The following is a 19,480-nucleotide window of genomic DNA, read 5'->3' as shown; positions in this document are numbered from 1 at the left end:
ATTAGTTTGTGGGCTATGTCAACACTTTAATTAGGCATTAGTATGAACATGTTTAGATTTAGTTCAAAGATTAAAACAAATGCAGAAATATGGTTTAAAAAAAGGTGCAGTTTTGCTTTGGATATAATGAATGGATCCTGTATAGCCAACGTCTTTTGTGTAATTTAATGACTGGAGTGATTTAAAAAAAAAAAAAAAAACAGATTCAAAATATTAAAATAATCAGTTAGATATTTTGAGAGGTCAATTGTAAATTTTAAATTTCTACAAATAAATTTAGCAAAATTTATATAAAATAATTATTAAAATAAAACAACTATAAATTTCTTTCTAATCAATTATTTTTTCAATTAAATCCTTGCAAAACATAAAAATTGTGCCAAGTATGAATTTGCAATAATGAGATTTTGCAGGGTTATGCATAAAAAAACCCCTTGGAATTTTCCTGAGTTCGATCTCCATTTATCGCCCCACAATTCCCTTCTAAGGTCCAAGAATGGCTCACGCCGCGACGAATTCCAAGCTAAAGATCGCCATCATCCACCCCGATCTCGGCATAGGTTCGTCTTCCTTCCTGAATTCATGCCCTAGTTTTGCTAATTCTAGGGTTTTGGTATGTTAAAATTTGTTTAGATTGCTCTGGTTGGAGTTAATCAAGACTCTTCTTCAGATGATTGTATTTGATGTGTGTGTTTTAATTCTTTGTTGTTTTTGAGGCGTGAATGATGTTGTTGAATCAAATAGTAGCAAGATCTTTGACTTGGCTCATTGGTAAGGGTTTTGGGTTTGAGCTTCCATTAGTTTCATGCTTTAGAGGATGAGTTTTAATGGCGACTTATGCTTTGATGCTTGATTCCTTATTTATTTATTTATTTATTTTTTATTATTATTATTATTATTATTATTATTATTATTATTATTATTATTATTATTTTTGTATAGTAAAGAGTAGCGAATGCGAATTTTTCTAATTTTCTTAATGTTTGATATGTATGTATGTATAAAAGTAAAATTTTTGCTTGGTTGAGTAGGATTTAGTTTGTATATATATTCTGTTAGCCATAGTAGTATGTCGTTGCTGAAATTTGCACATTAGATAGAGATAGCTTTTATGCATTTAATAATTTGATTAGTATTGTACTGAAATTAAATTGATCTGGTTATAAGTCAGATTGTTTCTTTGATTTTGAGACTTGGATGCCTTTGTACAATTTGGTTTTGTCTTTCCTGGAAGAACTTAATTTATCTAAGTTTATGATGACAAAAAACTGCCTTATTATTGTTGAATATTGTGCAAATGCAAAGGGCCTTATTGATCTTTAGTGAATTGAATAAGTAACTGAAGAGAAGTCATTGTTCATTTGGGAGAAGTGGCACTGCATTTCTATAATTATTCCTATTTGATATGGGCGAGGTCCAATTTATGTTTTCATAAAAATTGTACTAGCAATACGGATGGCAATGACATAGATACTCATGAAAATAGCAATTCTGTAACCTGAACCCATTTGCTATTGTTTCTTTTATAGCCAAAATCATCCTATTCCATCATTCCCAATTATTATCCAGCTAAATTTTTTAATATTTAACTATGTGTTTCTCATTTGAGGGAAATTCCAATCTTTATTAGATTGCTTTACTTCGTACTGAATGGCTCACTATTTTTTATTTTGATCATGGACTAGACATGCCTTACATATCCCATTTGATGTTGGGATGTAATTTTTTTGTTCCCTTAAATTTAAGACCTTCACTTGAGAATGCATTTGGTTTGTATTGTTTGCTGTTGAATTTTGAATTGCCTACATGAGTTGTTGTTTTGTTAATTTTTGGATGTATCATCTTATGGAGATATCTGTAATAGTCATTTTCACATTGTCCAACTTGAAAAGCTAAGCCATCTTAGCCTAGCTGTGTACACATATTCTTTCTCATTGAAACCCAAAATAGTTCTCTGATGTTCAAGTGTTCTTCCCCATGTACTTCCTCTTGATTGCATTGCACATTGTTTTCAATGATTTTTCTGCCTGTGTGAAGCAACACACTAAGGCAGTCACTTCTGATCCTTGTCATGAAGGTCTAACTAATTTTAAATGATGCAAATAATTAAGTGGAATGATAACAATACTATAAAAAGAACATGCTGCTCAAAGAGAATGGAGGCTATTGAATTCCCCTATTAAAGTGATAGCCTATATCAGTTGTTAATTTTAATTGAAGATTATCAACCTTCAATTCAAGGCTATTGCGTACTGCAGTAGTTTAATATAGCACAATCTTAAGTAAATTTAATGTCCATGTATTTATGCAGGTGGAGCAGAAAGGTTAATTGTTGATGCAGCAGTTGAACTCGCAAGTTTTGGTCACAAGGTTCATGTTTTTACGGCCCATCATGATGAAAAACGATGTTTTGAGGAAACTGTTTCTGGTGAGGATCTTACAGTTTCAAACTCTGAAACACTGAACTAATAGATAGCAGATTCTATATATTACTAGAAATTCCCTCATAGAACGAACTGAAACTGTGCATGACCCCAGTTTGTTGTTCGTGAGAGAATTGATCAGGACTTTATGTCTGTTCATGGTGAAAAGATTTTGTTCCATGTGCTTAGGTTAAATGCAGTTAGGTCTTTATTCCTCTTTTGCTTGAGTTGATGTGAGTCTAGAAGTTGTGAGGCCATGATGCTATGTCTTTCTTTTTTCAGGTACTTTTCCAGTTACAGTATATGGTGATTTTCTACCACGCCATATTTTCTACTGCTTCCATGCTATATGTGCTTATGTTAGGTGTATATTTGTTGCACTTTGCGTGCTTTTCATGTGGCCAGCATTCGATGTCATCCTGGTAGACCAGGTTTCTGTTGTAATTCCTCTTATGAAGCTAAAGAGGCTGACAAAGGTGATCTTGCATATTATTTAGAATTTTTTTTAAAGGTGCTTCTTAAACGCTAGAAATTTTAGTGCAATCCATTTCCTCAGATAATATTCTACTGCCATTTCCCTGATCTGTTGCTCGCACAACATACAACCATGCTTAGACGGATATACCGGAAACCAATTGACTTGATTGAAGAAGCAACAACTGGTACTGTTTATTGTTGTTCCTATTTTTCTTGTTGCTTTTACTAACCATATGTTTTTTCTCCTACCTGCTTACCTGATGCCTCGGATAACTATCATGCCTGTTTGTAGGTATGGCAGACCTGGTCTTGGTTAATAGCAAATTTACTGCTGCACAGTTTGCAACAACATTCCATGGCCTGCAATTACGAGGGATCAGACCAGCTGTTCTTTCCCCTGCTGTTAATGTGAAACAGTTTGATGGACCATGTGCTTATAAGTAACGAACAAGCTTGTATATCTCTTAATATCTTTTTAATGTGAATTCAACTTCATAACATCACAAGAACTATCTATATGAGTCTTTCTAATCATATGTTATGCATCATCGTTTCAGGTTGAATTTCCTTTCAATTAATCGCTTTGAAAGAAAGAAGAACCTTGAACTAGCAATTTCATCCTTTGCATTGCTTTATTCTTCCAAAGCTCCTAATCCTGATCAAGGTTTAGCTGAAGCTACCTTGACAGTGGCAGGTGATCATCTCTGTCTTTTCTTGTTTCTAGCAGCTGTTTGAAGTTTACTGGGGAAGAAAACAATAAACAAGAGAACAGGGTCTTGGATGCTCAAGCTTGAGCATCAAAATGAATTTCATATGATGTAGATCAGAAGGCCCTAGATTTTCCCTTTGGTTGATAAAGAAGGATATCAAGAATGTATATGCTTTACTTTGAAAGTAACTGATATGCCGATAATCTGATATCGGGCTATGACTAAGGGGAAAAACGGTGCATCAATTTGCCAGGGGGTTATGCAGGCAATTCACGCTACTAGAAAACTTAATCCTGTATTGCCTTCTTATGTACCTGTGAAGCTTTATGATCCCCTTTCCAATGTCAAGAATACATCCTCAGAAAGCTTGATCTCTTCCATCTTCAAAGGCATCAAATGTCAAAACAATGATGTTTGAAGGTGGATTGATTTTTAATTAAATTTCCAGAGTTATTTTGCATTAGTATCTCACGTACATGTTGGTTAAGTTGAATAATAGCATCTTTACAGGAAGACTTGCTATGAATGAGCAGACTATTAAATCACACATAAATGAACAAAAATTTGTAGTTAATAGGCATGGTTAGAAATTGCATTCATGTTTGACCACAGCAATTTGCAATTTCCCACCTCAAAATTAGTGTTGAGTGATGGTTACTGATATTGGACTGTGCACACATCATTTTTTGTTCGCAAGTATGAGAACAATTTATTCAGCGATTAGTTGTCTCAGAATTTTATTTTTCAATGATTAGCCTGGTTACATTACCATTGTAAATTTGTGATAGTGATCAACTCTGATATATAGCAATTCTATACCAAGAATGTCTGGATCTATTTCAAAGCATTGAATTTGTGTTGGTTTAGGTGGTTTTGATAGACGTCTCAAGGAAAATGTGGAGTATCTAGAGGAACTCAAAAAGTTGGCAGAAAATGAAGGAATCTCTGATCGTGTTAACTTCATTACATCTTGTTCAACATCAGAACGGAATATGCTTCTCTCACAATGTATCTGTGTTCTTTATACTCCAAAGGTAATGAAATCAAATTATATTAGTGGTATTATAGATAGTGCCACTTAGTTGTTATATACTCTTATCGACCACAAACTCTACAGCTTCAGATTTTGATTCTTTTGCCTTGTTACCAGGAGACTCACATGAATGTGTTGATCTATTTTATTAGATTTGAAGAAATTTGGTGATGCTCATGGTAAATTAGTTAGACACCAATAGAATGTTCATGTTGTGTTATGGCATGGTCTCTCTTCCACATTCAAATAGTCTTGAGAGTCCTCTGAGAAAATGACTGCCCTGTTGATATTGCTTTATAAGATTGTTCAACTTTTTTTTTGTGTACCATTTAATTGCGCAACAGTATCTCTCCAATTTGCAATCTCAGGACCCTCAAATTTTTATTGGTGAGTAAATTTCCTTCCATGCTGTCCAAGTAAAAGTTAATTCAGTAGGGATTGTAATCTTAACTTATCACTCTTGTCATTGGCATACATTTCAAGTTTTTATGTGAGGTTCAGCCAGTTAGTGTTCTTTATAAAAAAAAAATCTTTAATATTCCCATAATTGTCAATGACAGTTGATGCTTTTATCTAGTATTTGACTTGACACCATAATTGATCTGACTCAAGTTTGTTATGGGTTTATATTATGTCATGCCATCATTGAATTAAACCAAGTTGGACAGAGTATGATACCCTCATTAAACATCATTCCTTGGTGTTGTCCTGACTGACCTATTCTATGAATGCAGGATGAACACTTCGGCATTGTTCCCTTGGAAGCCATGGCAGCCCAAAAGCCGGTGATTGCGTGCAACAGCGGAGGGCCTGTGGAGACAGTGAAGGACAAAGTGACGGGTTTTCTCTGCGATCCCACTCCGCTGGATTTCTCAAAACCAATGTCCCAGCTGATTACTGACCCTGAATTGGCAGTAAGAATGGGCATGGAAGCACGGGCGCATGTCGACGAAAAGTTCTCTACCAGGACTTTCGGCAAACAACTGAATTCATTTGTTCTTGATACTCACCACCGCAGAATTGAGTAAACTACAAATTGTAGTGTAATGAAAACTCTCATACAAAGTTCAGATAAATTGATTTTGTATGATTTGCCATACATTATTATCTTGATTGGGTTTGGTATTAAGATCATATACACTAATTAATGTTACTCCTTTCGGAAACTTTTACTGGTTTCTGAATGTGCTTTTTATTTTTTATTTTTTGGGTGCATGTATATTTTGTGTTACGGGTTCATAAGGAGATTAATCCAATTATTAGGTCAAACATTTTTTTTCTTTAATGGCAAAGTTAGAAACAAGTAAATTTTTTATTTAAATTATTTTTAATCAATTTTTTTGGAGATGAGATTTCCATGTTTTAAATAATTACTTACACGAGGTTTTTAAATCTAAAAGGAAGGAGAAAAAGAAGAGGAAAAGAAGGAAAGTTAAGAAAAATAAAAAAGAAAGGATTGAATCTTTATTTAGATAATTAAATTTTAGTAAATTTTAGTTAGAGAAAAAAAAAAGAAGTTATTTAATAAAGAAAAAATATATAATAATATGATTTATGAGTTATACCTCAATATAAATATTTATTATGCTTTTAATATAAATATCAATTACCAAAATTAAGTCATTCAAAATTTGTAATTACATATATATAAATAAATAAAATTTTTGCAAGAGTATATCAGAAATTACTAAAATCAATTTTCTCACTTTAAAAACATACATCAAACTCTCACAAGACACACTAACAAAATTATAAAATATTTTAAGGAGGTAAAAGCAAAAACTCTCAATTCCTTAGCACTAATCTCGAGGCACACGTACCGTTGACGATGGTCTGAGCTCGAAGGTCACGATCCGCTGACGCGATAGACCCGCGTTTTTTTTTTCCTATTTATTTCCTTTCTCTTCCAATCCAAATCGACGACGAAGACGAAGACGAAGATGGCGAGCTACGCGAAGATGGAGAAGGGGGAGCTCGATTTGGAGGCCGGTGGCATGCTCTTCCCCGGCATCAGCCGCGGCGAGAACGAGCTCCGATGGGGATTCATTCGCAAGGTCTATGGCATCCTCACCGCGCAGATCGTCCTCACGACCATCGTCTCCGCTGTCACCGTTCTTCACCGTCCCCTCAACGCCCTTCTCTCTGATAGTTTTGGCCTTGCCTTTGGCCTCGCCATTCTTCCTCTTGTTTGTATGACTCTCGACTTTTTTTTCCTTTCCCCCCTTTTTTCTGATCAGATCTTTGATTGGTTTTGTGTTTTTTTTTCTTAATCGCTGTGGATTTGGGGTTTTGGAGTGTGTTTGGATTGGGAATTTGGGGTTTTGGATGAGATCTACTTCTATTTGCTTCTTGGAGATGGGATTGGGATTCTTTCGTATGCTGTTGATTTTCTACTAGTTTTCCCTATTAATTTCCTTTTGGTAGAGAAGGTGTTTTTTTTAGATCTTTAGTGAATTTGCTTTAATCTGATCAGAGATTACTGAGGATTTGGCAGGATTTTTCTTTTGCTATTTTCTAGGATAAAATTTTCTTGAAAACATTAATTACTCTCAACCAGCGGGAGTTCGTCCTTTATATTTTGTTCAAGATCATTTCTAGGGTTTATTTATCTTTAGCACATTGGTTGAAGGATTATATCTGTGGGGAGACAACTACGAGTTTTTAATGTGCAGCGTGTAGTTACTAGGCAAATTTTGCTGAATTTCAAATATTGCTTAGGAAAGCATCCCCAATTTGACCTTTTTTTTCTGTGAATATTGTCGAATCTGATGCTCTTCCGTTGGTGATTTATCCCAATTAGTGTTTACTCATGGCCTGTGCGTTTATCAGTTGCATTTTGTTGTTCATATGACAAACATGACTTCTCTATTGCATTTCAAATAATTTATTTATTTATTTTTCATTGTGTGCCTAACATCAAAGCAAGTGGCTTTTAATTGATAAACTCAATTATCACTGTATCATTTATCAACTTTTCCCAAGAATGTACAAACTTCATGCTTATGAGCTCTAAACTAGCTTCAATTAGATTATGACGGGTAAGGTCTGGGAGCTGACATTTCTGTTATGTGATATGTATAATTATGCCTCCCCTCCTTGACCTCTTTCACACACTAAAATAGTTATGATATGTTGGTCATGCTTGACAGTATATTGGATTTGGAGCATAGAGAATGGGTTAGTTTATGTCCGGTGTTGATATCTGAAGTTTGAAGTAACAAAAGTTTATGGAAATAATTTTAACCTAGAAGGACTAGTTTTATTTTGGTTTAACCTAAGATCCATATATTGCTGGAGATGCCCATTTTATTATAGTTGAGCTACTTCTACTTGAGTGGTGAAAGCCTATTAGATATTGTCTATTTCATCTGTGAAATCCTAGACATAAAAGAAAACATTGACAATTTGTTGGGTTGTCCCTTGATGTGAGATCTGTCTATGAAGTTTCAGTTATTGGCTTCTATTTTTTTTTTACTTTTTAGAAGCCACCTGAGTTATAATGCGGTGGCACATTTTGTGGGGGTTCTTTTGCACCAAGAAAACACTTCACAATGCTTCACATTCCAGGTCATATTCTATGATTTTTACTCTCTGTATATGCTGAAAGTGATTTTACTATAATATTTATAGTTAACTGCTAATCTTGTGATATTTTGCTATTGGTATGGAAATGTTGTTATGCAGATGCTTGCCAGATGCTTCTAATGTTCTCTTCTTTTTGCAAGAGAAGAGGTTTCCTAATCTACTTACATCTTCCTTTGCAGTGCTCATCCCTCTTCATCATTATCAGCAAAAGCATCCTCTGAATTTTGTGTTTCTTGGGTTGTTTACTCTTTGTCTAAGCCTAAGCATTGGTGTGGCCTGTGCAAATACTGAAGGTTAAGTATATGCTGCACATTTATGGTTCTCATGTTACCTTCCAGTATATTTTTGAATAGTGGTCAAAGCTTATATATAATGAATCATTGTATTGTTTATACTAATGATGATTTTGCAGGAAGACTTGTCCTTGAGGCTTTGATTTTAACATCTGGTGTTGTTATATCGTTGACTGGTTATACTTTCTGGGCTTCTAAGAAGGGCAAGGACTTCAGCTTCCTTGGACCAATTCTATTTGCCGGTCTCATGGTTCTCCTATTGACAAGTTTTCTTCAGGTACACCGTTTCTTATATCACAAAGCAGACATTCCTTAGAAGGTTCATGTCTCTCCATTCTTTTGATAGTTTGACCCTCTTCCTGTGGTGATCTTAAACCTGCTTATTGCTTGTAACTTACTGTTTTGCAGTGTCTTTTATTGCTTTTCTACTTGATTTTTCTTTGTTTATTCTATGGCACTCTTCTAATGGTGCATATAGTTTGTACTTAATCGTATGCAGTATCAAAAACCCAAAAAATTAAACTAGATTAATTTTTTGTCTATCAGCCTTGATAACTGGTGGTGATGCTTGGTACTTGACAGGATACCAATACTAATCTGTAATTCTTAACTTGATTAAGTGACTATTTGTAATTTTTAATAAAAATACATAGCTCAGCTTTAGATTAAACACAGGTGGTCTTCGTTCCTTTTATCTTTAACTCTTAAGAAAACAAAATATGCATCTTCTAAATATTCACGTTGATTTATCTAATGTGATACATAATTTTACATGTCAAGTTGCCAAAGTATTATGAAACAGATAAACGGAACATATTTAGTCATGCAAACAGGCTTATGTTTCTTGTCACGTGTTCTCACATTGAGGCTTTCCTCAAGGTATCATGCTCTTTATGATAACAGTTCATTCATGATCTTCTCTGGCCATTGCAGATCTTCTTCCCACTCGGATCTGCATCAGTTGCCGTCGTTGGCGGTTTGGGTGCTCTCTTATTCTCTGCATATCTTGTCTATGACACAGACAATTTGATTAAACGCTTCACTTACGACGAGTACATCTGGGCGTCCGTTGTTCTCTATTTGGACATTCTGAACCTGTTCCTTTCCATCTTGAACATTCTGAGGGGCATGCAGTCCGACGGGTAGAGTATGAATCTTCATTCGCTTTTCGCTTTCTCGTCTGATCTTTGCTACTGAATCATAGTGATCTTCTCATTGCTTATGCACTTGAAGTAACTGCTGTTTCTATTACTTTAATGTTCTGTCTGCAAAGTTTAATCTATATTTCTGATTAAATAAATAAAAGTTGTGAGATATTTAGATATCTGAAGCTTCCATTGATGTGTTAGGAAATATGAACTTCTTAAAGTTACTATAAAAAGTTCAGAAAAATTGGCAGTTTATAAGAAATTGTGTTTTAGTTTCAGAATCTTTTGATTATGCAAGAAACCCAAGTAAAAATCTCCCTAACATTAGTGAGTCTCTGATCCATGTCTTAACCAAAGTTGTGAAATGTCCATGTTACCCCTGCTCTCTGAGATTATATGGTGCCTTTCTCAAAAGGAGAAAAAAAAGGGTCCCAGAAGAGCCTTCTGTTAAAGGAAAAAAGAGAAGGCAAGAGAAGCATGGGAGAACAATGTTAATTTTTGATATCAGAAGGCCATTTTTTAAAATGACAGTAAACTTATGATTTTGAAGAAAACTCTCTAGAAATATTCCTAATCTCCCTACAATTTTCTTTACACTGGGAAGGTATTTGCTTGAAGATTCCAAGGAATTATATACAATTATGAGAAAGTCATTGAATTTTTACAGACTGAAATACTTCAAGGAGGCTAAGGACAAATATTCCAATTTTTTTTTTCATTGGAGAAATGTGAGGAAGCACTTTTGGGGTCAATCAATTAGTTAGTCCTATGATGTTTTGTTGTTATCATTTTTTATCCTAAATAATGCACATTATATATACATGTATATATAAGTCTATAGTATAAGAAAATTATTTTAGTTAAATTTTTGTGGAGTTTGAAGTTTAAGAAAATTCTTAAACTTTTCTATTTTTAAAATATGCATGTAAAGTAAAATTTAATAATAGATTTATTTAAATGCAAATTGAGTTTGCAATGTGACAGTTCATTTACTTTTTGTAATTTCAACCTTTTATGAGTTGGTTGATTAATTAATTATATAGTGAGCTATTAATTTTTGTGGATTTGTGAAGTATTCATGATGTGTTTTTTTTTCTTGATATGCCTTCATGTATTATGCGAGTTTGTTTATAATTGAAAATTAATTGACTTTGTAACCCTTAAAGTTGTTTTTTTTTAAAAGAAAAAAAAAAGAAAAATTATTTTACTTTTTAGAACATGTCAATTGCTCCCGAGGATATGCCCTTCAAAATCTTTCAAGTTTTGTAATTTCATGTGTAGTTATTAAAAAGAAAACCTGATTATTCATTGTATTTATTTATTTATTTATTTATATATTTGATTGATTTTTTTTATGCAATTTAGCTGATTAAGATAATATTTAAATTCACAATTTTGGCTTACACAAAAATACTCCTATATATACCTATAAAAACTTCAAAATTACAAATATATCCTCCTAACATCAAAGAAATGAGGTACTCTTAATTTAAGTGATTAAACGCGATATATTTTTATATGACGTATATTTTATTTGTTTAACCAAATAAAATTTAAATTAGGATAAATATATTTATTATGAGATAATGTTAACAACTATCTCATTTTCTCATTGTAAAAGAACCATTGATACTTCAAAATCTTTTTAGGTAAATGATTTCTATACTTAATAGTTTTTTATAGAAAAATAAAATTTTTATTTAATAAGATCTTTTCAATTCACATCGTCAAGTGAAGTGATTTTTTTAATCAAATCAATAATTTTTAAAAAGATTTAAATTTAATCCCATACCAACTAATATGCGCTTTTGAAAATATTGTCAAATACATTTCATAATAAGTATTTAATAAAATAAATTAATAACTACAAAAAAATTTTAATTATTGTGATTTATTTAAAATTATCTTAAATATTTTTATATTTTTTAAAATTTTATTTTATTGTTGGTATAAAATAAAAAATAATAGTGATCATCAAATGTCGAACTAGGTTTTTAGGTGTTTTGTTAACTTTCTTTCTTTGCTAAAAGATATTAACAATAAATAAATTTTATACTATTCATGTTAAGTCCCACATTGTTTAGGTGTTTAGGTGTTTAGGTGTTTTGTTAACTTTCTTTCTTTGCTAGGATAAATAAATTTATCCTAGTCACCCTAAGATGACCTATGTATGATCTATTGGGTCTATTGAGCAAATCTGGTCCGGTAGGCCAGTATTATTGGCCGGGTCATTTACAGGTTGGCCTAATCAGATAGTTCGGGCCCTTCTGGCTTGGTTAACTAGCCCATCCATGCCTCACTCTACTTATACAACATCACTAGACTCATGCTTATAGAGTGCATACAAGACAATAATATAACACTCCTAAAAGCCAACAATTGAAAGATTAGATGGTTAAAAAAAATAGAAAATTTAGTGGTTAAAAATGACTTGAATTTGTTGAAAGGGGATTAAATAAGGGAAGAAGTTGAAAAGCAATGACTCCATTGAGATTTGAGAGTGAAATGAAATGAATGAGATCCACTTTTAAATAAACATATCATGAGAAGAATAGCATCTACACTTGTCACCTTTTTGTGTTAGTTAACCCTTTTTATTGTAGCAATGAGGGGTAGAAAAAAAATGGATGGATGGAGTTGCATCTCTAGTGCTAAAAAAAGTGTGGTCTTCAGGCAAAGATGGAAATTTAGTTTCTATCATTGTGAAGCATAAGCACTTACATTTATATATATATATTCTCTTCTTGAAATTACACATACATCCTTGTATGTCTTTTTTTCGGTCTTCATTTATATGTTTCAAAGTTTCTAGTACTTTATGGTCGGTTGGTAAAGCATGAGCACTTATATATATATATCTTCTTGAAATAACATATATATCTTGATTTAAAAATTTTTAGTATTTTATGGTCAGTTTGGATGTGCTTCGGAAATAAATACTTAATTTCAAGGTAATCATATTCGGATCGGCCCAGCCAGTTCAATGGGAGAAACCAGGAACTGGCTATGTAGCCGCCTGGGTATACCCTATTGAACTGGGTATGAAAAAACCCTGTGATACGGCTGGGTCAACTGGGTCTCAATGCTAGAATTTTTTTTTTTTTACAATATTTAATACTTTATTATTGTTTTATCATTAGAAACCACAAAATCATGTATATTTATTAATATTAATTTTTAATCTATAATCAATAAATAGAATTACAATATATATATATATATATATATATATATATATATATATATATATATATATATATCATAAACATACCAACAAAAATTAATAAATGAGTGTATTTGATTATAAAATATAAAAATAAAATATTCTAACTAAATAAAAAATTTAAAACAAAATAAAAACTCAATTGAGATCGGGTAAGTTATATAATTTATTGATAAAATGTATCATCCATATAAAATGATAAGAATTAGTGAATTAAATTTCTTATCTATTCTAACAAAATTAACCAATAAACAAATAAATAAATAAAAAACACCTACAGAAGTTCGATAATTATATATTAATATATTAAATTTGTAAATATTTAAAAAACGTAAAAATAAATGACATAATTAGAAAACACTAGTGTATATAAGGCCATTTATCAATTTAAATATCAAATTTGGGTAGTTTTTTATATTATAATTATAATTTTAATATTATATTTACTTATTATTAATTATTATAACTTTTTTTTATATTTTATTATTAATCTCGGTTCAACCCCCGGTTCGACCTCGTCAAACCCATTGACCCCTGACCTCTGGGCTTAACTTGGTCAATGCCCGGGCCAGGTCTGACAACCTTGCTTAATTTATATTATTTAAAAAATAAAATAAGTATATGTTTAAATGGAAATTTATTTAGTTACTTGTTATATTTGTTTTGTGTGTACATTTAAAAGTGCATCTAAAATACAATTTGATTTTACTGAATTCTATATACTTTTTTATTGCTATTGGTTTTGTATTAAATTTTTGTTTTTTGTTTTGTGCTCTTTCCAAATTCCTCATCTAAAATTTTCACATATTTTAGGAATTTCAATGTAAAAAATTATCCAATATTAAAGTGAGTATTTTAGTAAAACAAAATTACTTTACATTTAGGATAATAGACATTTTGAAAGGGTATATAATTTAGAAATTTCAAATTTCAAAGTGTTATATACATTGTAAATTACAAAAAATTGATTAAAAAAAAAAGAAAACAAAATCTTTTACTTGTATACCTCTATTAAAATACGTTATTTATTTATATATTTTAATTACCAGAAGTAAGACAAAATTATTGCTCATATTTTCTTTTCATGCATCTTGGAAGCCAAGGAGATAAAAAAAGGGGCAAATATATATATATATATATATATATATATATATATATTGTTTTCACAGAATTTTTTTATTCTTTGAGAATATAAGTAAATATAATTGTTTATGAAAATTAACATAATTTTTTATAACAATATATTAATAATAACCTTTTGCTTTTTAAGGAACATACAATCATATATATATATACATATATATATTACTAGAAAATAATCAGAGATCCCCCAAACTTTAGGAAATCCTCAAATGAGTTTTTTAATTTTTTTATAAAATTATCAAAATAACTGTCCATTAAGACTAAAAAGTTGCATTGACCTATATAAGTAATTTTTATTATATTTTAAATTTTATATTATTGTATTTTCATTTTATTTATTTATTTATTTAGAATGAAATGGAGCAAGTGCGTGTCTAGGCCACACCAGACAGCATCAAATTTAATTTCTTTTTACTGGCTTTGCCCAACAAGTATCACTCTTTGTCTGCCACTTTCCATATATTATATATATATATATATATATATATATATATATATATATATATATATATATATATATATATATATATATATTATTTTTTTGGCATCCGTTTTTCACAATGTGCATGATGAAGTATTCCTCAACTTCAATCATCCATTCTTTTGAATGTTCCTCCTTTTTACCTCTTTTTATATATATTTATAATTGTTCTCTGACATACCATTATACACACATCTCTAGTACCAACCCAATATCACTGTTTTCTATAATTAAATCTTTTTTACAATGTCATTATTTTATTTGATAAATTGATAAAAAAAATAAATTACTAAAATATCAAGTTCTAATGTCCTTATATTCAGCAAATATATATATATATATATATATATATATATATATATATATTTATTCCACTATAATAAGATCTTTAGCAAAATGAATTACTTGCCATTTTTCTTTCATTAAGTTTGTCGGTAGATCATAGTACTGAAGAAAAGAATCTCTTTTTAAAAAATTCAAAAAAAAATAAAAATTAAAGAATATATTCTAATACAGGTGATATAGCATATTTAAAATAAATTAAAAAATAAAAATAAAACTCACATTCATGTATTAAACAATATTTGTGTATGTCCTTGGCATTCGTTTATTTTATTAATATTAGGTATCTTATATAGAATCCTCATTTCAGAAAGGAAGGATTCAAGTTTGAGATCAAATTCATCATTATTACGTGTCTGTCATATTTTATAAAAGAAAAAATATGTAAAAAAAAGTGGTGTTTTTTTTTTAATGATTGGGTGATTTGTTTCGAAAATGAGAGGAGAATCAATTAAAAAGAATCAAACAAGGAAAAGAAAAAGAAAAAAAGAAATAGATGCAAAATGGTAAAGAAACTTTTTCCGAAGGTGACTTAAAATGCTACCTTTAAAGACCCTTCTAAAGTTTTCAAAGTCTCACCATGTCTTTCTCTTTTTTCTTTAAAAAATAAAAAATAAAAACTTTTTCACTCTCTTTCAAAGTTGTGAAGCTTCTTGGATGCTTCCCTCACTCTCTTCATCTTATTTAAAATAAATAATATAAGAAAATTTACTTTATGAAATTAGTTTTTTTCATAGATACCACTATAGAATGCTGATATTACACGTATATCTTCAAAAAGTTGGCCCATTTATATACACTCATGTAAAATTGAAGTTTATTTATATATTAATTAAAAATAAGACTTATAAATGGTTATAAGAAAAGAATTATTATTTACAGAAATAAACGTGAAATGTCATATGTAGAAGTGTAATATATATATATATATATATATATGGTGGATTTCAAGATTTTAGTGTAAAAACTCCTATAAAATATTTAGTTAATATTTGTTTTACACTTTTTTAAAATTTATGAAATTGTAAAATAACAATATAATGTGTTTTAAGAATAATAAATTAAACCATATATATAATTTAAAAATCACAAATCAAGTTGTATAGAATTAATCAAATGTTAACATCACCGGTGAAATCTAACTAAGACAAGCCATTACAAACTTATTATTTTAATTTATATTTTTCCCCCAAAATAAATAGCTTTTTTTATACTTTAACTAATTGACTTTCATATTATACTTTGAAACAGATGTTTGTTTATATATATATATTTGGTCAATATGCACAATCGTCGTATAAAATTAAAATAGATATAACGAGGTGATTAGTAAGTTGACTTTAATATTTGATGAATAAATTAATTTATTGAAGTTGGTAAAAAGTCAACCATGATGTTATTACCTATAAACAACATTGATAATATATAGAAGAAAAAAAATTGCCATTTTACTAGAAAAATAAATATTAGAAATAAGTTTCAAAGACTTCACAGTTTGGTCCAATTTGGTTGACAAGTATTATTTATTTTTATAAAATTAATTAAAATAAATTTTTGTGGGTTGAAGAACACACATCTCCATCATTGAAAAGAAAGCACATGAAAGGGCATCAAGCATGCTTCCCATTCGTTGATTTCATTAAAAAAAAAAATTTACACAATATTTAAATATTAATTATTATTAAAATTTGAATATATATTAATATTAGCAATATTTTGGGAGAAGGACAAGTTTGATTTGGACTCTTATTGATGGTATTAATTAATCAAATTAAAGAGAACAGAAGCACTAAATTTGGAAAAATGTAGGTAGGAAGGGGATGAGACAAACATTTTTTTTTTTTGTTTCATTATTATTATTATTATTATTATTATATTAATAAATATCATTCCAACTTGGTTCTTTGGTTCTAATATTTCAATAAATATGAGGCTTTCAATTTTAAATATATATAATAAAAGATAGTCTCAAAAACCAATTTTGTTAGTTTTGTTTGATTGAAATTTAATCAAGTACAAAGATTTTCAAGGTAGGTGAAAAGTTTATTAGAATTGGTGACAAGTTTGCTCTAACAATACAACATAAATTAATATAATTACAAGCTCAAATTATTTAAGTATTGATACCAAACCATTTTAACTGACAAATAAAGTTGAGTTTTTTTAATGTTAAGCACTACTTGCGGAAACATAATGAAAAAAATAGTAATAAAAGAAAAGCACATCAGAGTTGTTCACAAAATATGAAATTTATTCAGTTTGAGAATTATTATAAATTTAACATAAAATTAACATACTTCACAGCATTGAAACACTTCAATCTCCATCAATGATATGCCATTTATAAATGACACAATTAAATATATATAAATGGAGTCAACTCATAACTTGGTTTGATATAAAATAGAGAATTTATCAACTCACTTTATTACAGAAATAAAATAATCAATAATTTTAACATATTTTGTTTTAATTCACGAAACTAATCTAATGTCTGACAGAGTGAGAGTTTCTTTAATAAATGTATCAATATAAATAACATCTACCAAGCAAGTACATATAAAAAACAGGAAAAAAAATTATCTATAAATGAAAAATGTAAGTATTAAAATAAGCGTCATTTCAGCAAAGAATAAGCATTGAATGGTACCTGGAACGCTAGCAAACTTATGAGATTATGAAGCCAACATACACACACCTCAAAGCACTCCCGCCGCGGTTGTCTATGTATTTTATTATATTCTATCAATATTCCATAATAAATCAATTATATAATATTTAGAGGGAAAGTCTTTTAGAAAAATCTCCAAAATGTGTTTATATAAAATAATATATCCCAGGAGGTCTCCTTACAGGGCACTATATTTTTTATCCCAAACGTCACGGCAATAGATTCTTAGTAAATTTCAAATCAAAAGAGTTGTACATTATCCGCGTGCATTATGTCTAGTATTACATACAATGAATTATAAAGGTATGATGATCTACTGTTTATATTATTGTTGAGTCATCTATGCACAACCTACATTTCTTATCTAAAGGAAGTATGTAGATTACCTATTGAATTTAAATCAAAACAATTGTACATTTTCCACATGCATTATGTGTGGTATTACGTATGATAAAAAATAAAGATATCGTGATCCATTTACAACCATTAGATCAACATTCAAACGTTACTTACTCAATTGTTATTGTTGAATTTTATTTTCAAACAACCCAAAAAAAAAAAATAATAATAAATTAGAAACAAAAAAGATAATATGATGTGCACTATTCATATTATTGTTGATTTCACATTTCTCTTTTATTGTGTTTGTCTCTCCCTTCTCTATTTTTTATTTTTTTAAGAGATGTTCAACAAATGTCTTTCATTGATGTTTCAGCATATATATATATTGAATTTTAGTTTTCTTTTAATTTATATAAATTGTTGAAGTTTTAATTTTACCAATTAAGCTATGTAATTTTTTCGTCAATGTAATGACAATATCAATTAATGTAAACTGGACAATGAAGAATTATTAAAAAAAATTGTTTTTTATATTTTATTAACTAAATTTATAAATTAAAATCAAATTGACTTTTTATTCTATAAAATTTTATAATAAAAAATTTAATAATGCTTAAATTTTGTGATGTGAAAAGGTGTTTGTTTGTGCAAGTACATTATTATCATATATTTATGGCTACTAGAAAGAAGTTTTTGAAATAAAAAATTTAAATATTAAAAAAATGAATAAATCATGTTAAAATGGTACATAAACGTGAAATTAATTTCTCAACGCATATATATATATATATATATATATATATATATATATATATATATATATATATATATATATATATATATATATATATATATATATATATATATATATATACTATATATATATATATTAGATTTTGTATAAGCGGGGTTAATTTGTTTTTTAGAAGAATACAAATATCATACATAGAAACTGATCACAAAAGCTAAGAGCTCATTTAGTTTTTTCCGCTTTTAGTATCTTCATTTAAGGGGAATTAGTTTTTTTAATATTATATTTTAAAAGGTCTTGAAATACATATTGTATATATTATTAACCAAAATATGTATTTCGGTACCTTTGTATATCTTCTCTTGATTAATTTATTCATACCGGTAAAGTTTACCTTTATTTAATATTATATTTATTATTTATTCTTTTAATTTTAGACTTGGTTATTTTTAAATGTAATATTTACCTTAGTCCTTATAAATTTCAAATTCAAACTTTTTCTCAAAACTCTATTTTAAATTTTGTGATTAAGAGCACATGACCATCGGGATATTGTAATGGTCAGAATTTCTGACGATAAATTATGTCACGAAATATACAAATGTGAGTAATTATAACAATCGAATATCTGATTAAATTATGATAGGTCAAACCTATAATCATCGAAATTATAAGTGTCAAATACCTTGATGAAATGCCATTTTTGTGATCATCTGTTGTGCTCATACAAAAGCCGTCCTCCTTCTCATTTTGTAATCCAATGCGATAGGACATTCTGATATTAAATAATCTTGTGCGAGAATTTTGACGTGGTACGGATAGTTGTGTATATCATAAAGTTTAGCAATACGTAACTGA

At 29.3% G+C, this 19,480-nt stretch overlaps 2 protein-coding genes across 2 annotated transcripts; both read left to right on the top strand.

The window, feature by feature from the left end:
• Nucleotides 1-439: 439 nt before the first annotated feature.
• Nucleotides 440-5,821, top strand: LOC120265709 (alpha-1,3/1,6-mannosyltransferase ALG2). Its single transcript, XM_039273659.1, has 8 exons — nt 440-560; nt 2,312-2,428; nt 2,706-2,899; nt 2,980-3,085; nt 3,193-3,340; nt 3,458-3,594; nt 4,478-4,644; nt 5,378-5,821. The coding sequence occupies exons 1-8, from the start codon at nt 497-499 to the stop codon at nt 5,669-5,671; spliced, it is 1,227 nt and encodes a 408-aa protein (XP_039129593.1). The 5' UTR covers nt 440-496; the 3' UTR covers nt 5,672-5,821.
• A 725-nt stretch (nt 5,822-6,546) lies between these two features.
• On the top strand, nt 6,547-9,845 carry LOC120265449 (BI1-like protein). The gene is made up of 4 exons (XM_039273363.1): nt 6,547-6,833; nt 8,408-8,521; nt 8,641-8,798; nt 9,455-9,845. Exons 1-4 carry the CDS (start codon nt 6,584-6,586, stop codon nt 9,665-9,667), a joined length of 735 nt encoding a protein of 244 aa, XP_039129297.1. The 5' UTR covers nt 6,547-6,583; the 3' UTR covers nt 9,668-9,845.
• Nucleotides 9,846-19,480: the final 9,635 nt, after the last annotated feature.

Source organism: Dioscorea cayenensis, chromosome 7, assembly GCF_009730915.1.
Source record: "Dioscorea cayenensis subsp. rotundata cultivar TDr96_F1 chromosome 7, TDr96_F1_v2_PseudoChromosome.rev07_lg8_w22 25.fasta, whole genome shotgun sequence".
NCBI lineage: Eukaryota > Viridiplantae > Streptophyta > Magnoliopsida > Dioscoreales > Dioscoreaceae > Dioscorea > Dioscorea cayenensis.
This window is presented reverse-complemented; position numbering and strand designations above follow the sequence as displayed.